General features: G+C 42.0%; 1 protein-coding gene across 3 annotated transcripts in view; it reads left to right on the top strand.

The window, feature by feature from the left end:
• Window positions 1-1,670, top strand: part of PARL (presenilin associated rhomboid like) — a 39,329-nt gene that overhangs the window by 24,399 nt on the left and 13,260 nt on the right. For all 3 annotated transcript variants that reach the window (XM_023519255.1, XM_023519256.1, XM_023519257.1), the window contains one exon: window positions 978-1,048. In XM_023519255.1, the coding sequence (XP_023375023.1) occupies window positions 978-1,048 (71 nt within the window). The remainder of the gene's footprint in view (window positions 1-977; window positions 1,049-1,670) is intronic.

Here is a 1,670-nt window from a genome sequence, read left to right as displayed (position 1 = left end):
GTCCGGGCTGGGGATTCGAACCCGCCACCTTAGGTGTACGTGGCTGGCGCCTTAGCCGCTTGAGCCACAGGCGCCGAGCCGAGCTCAGGAATTTGAGACCAGCTTGAGCAAAAGCAAGACCCCATCTCTACTAGGAAAAGAAAACTACCCAGGTATCTTGGTGGGCGCCTATAGCCCCAGCTACTCAGGAGGCTGAGGCAAGAAGATTGTTCAAGCCCAGGAGTTTGAGGTTGCTCTGAGCTATGATGACACCACAGCACTCTACCCAAGGCAACACAGTAAGATTCTGTCCCCCGCCCCCCACCCAAAAGATCCTCTGTAGATATAATACTGTAATACTTATCGTCCATGACAAAGGGTTGTGGAAAAGGTTAAATGAACACATCTACAACAGGGCCCAGAGTAGATGCTTAATCACTGTTAATTGAATACTCTTGTATATCTAGTTCCTTGAAAGTAGAAGCCGAGTATTGTAAGATAAAGCATATAGTTCTTTCCCCATGTACCAGCAGAAGTGTAGGTATAGAGGATTTGTTTCAATTGGTCTAGGAGATCTTTTTGTCTGTCTGTTGTTTAAGACAGAGCCTCACTCTGTTACTGAGGTTAGAACAGCATGCTATCGGCATAGCTCACAGCAACCTCAAATTCCTGGGCTCAAGTGATCCGCCTGCCTCTGCTTTCCAAGTAGCTGGGACTATAGGCACCCACCACCATGCCTGGCTGATTTTTCTATTTTTAATAGAGACTGGGTGTTTTGCTCAGGCTGGTCTTGAGCTGACTTCAGGCCATTGTCACAGGTGTGAGCCACCGTGCCTGACGAGGAGGTTGTTTTAAAGTAATAGGCAGGATAAGTATTCATGCTGTACCCTTAATGATCTAGATAGGAACCTGTTACTTAATCTGTGTAGAGTGAATGGCAGAAGTAGAACCCATTTTGATACATCACTTAAATTATTGAAATGTCACTTACTTCTCAGGTGTTATTTCCAATTTTGTCAGTTACGTATGTAAAGTTGCCACAGGAAGATATGGACCATCACTTGGTGCAGTAAGTATTTCTAATTTAAATTTTTAAAATGTTAACTTTTGAGTTTATTTTGAAATGACTTACAAGAAAGTTCCAAAATTAATATAGAATTCTCCTATGCCTTTCACCTTACTGTCAACTGACATCTTACAGAATCACAGTCCAGTTATCAAAAACAGGAAGTTAACATTGAAGCAATACTACTGATTAATCAACATCTAATTTAGAATTTGTAAATTTGTAAAGCTTTATAAATTTCAGGCTATAGCTTTTTTTTTTTTCCTTTTTCTTTTTTTGAGACAGAGCCTCAAACCATCGCCCTGGGTAGAGTGCTGTGGCATCATAGCTCACAGCAACCTCCAACTCCTGACTTAAGTGATTCTCTTGCCTCAGCCTCACAAGTAGCTGGGACTATAGGCACCTGCCATAATGCCTGGCTGTTTTTTTTTTGGTTGCAGCCGACATTGTTGTTTGGTAGCCCGGGCTGGATTCGAACCTGCCACCTTAGGTGTATGTGGCTGGCACCTTAGCCACTTGAACCACAGGCACTGAGCCTATATATATATATATTTTTTTTTTTAATGTGTTTTCTTTGGAGTTTAATGGGTGATTTCTAGGCACATAGAAATCTTTTTTTTTTTTT

The sequence above is a fragment of the Otolemur garnettii genome, unplaced genomic scaffold (assembly GCF_000181295.1).
Source record: "Otolemur garnettii isolate 467f Iridium unplaced genomic scaffold, OtoGar3 scaffold00166, whole genome shotgun sequence".
NCBI classification, from domain to species: Eukaryota; Metazoa; Chordata; class Mammalia; order Primates; family Galagidae; genus Otolemur; species Otolemur garnettii.
This window is presented reverse-complemented; position numbering and strand designations above follow the sequence as displayed.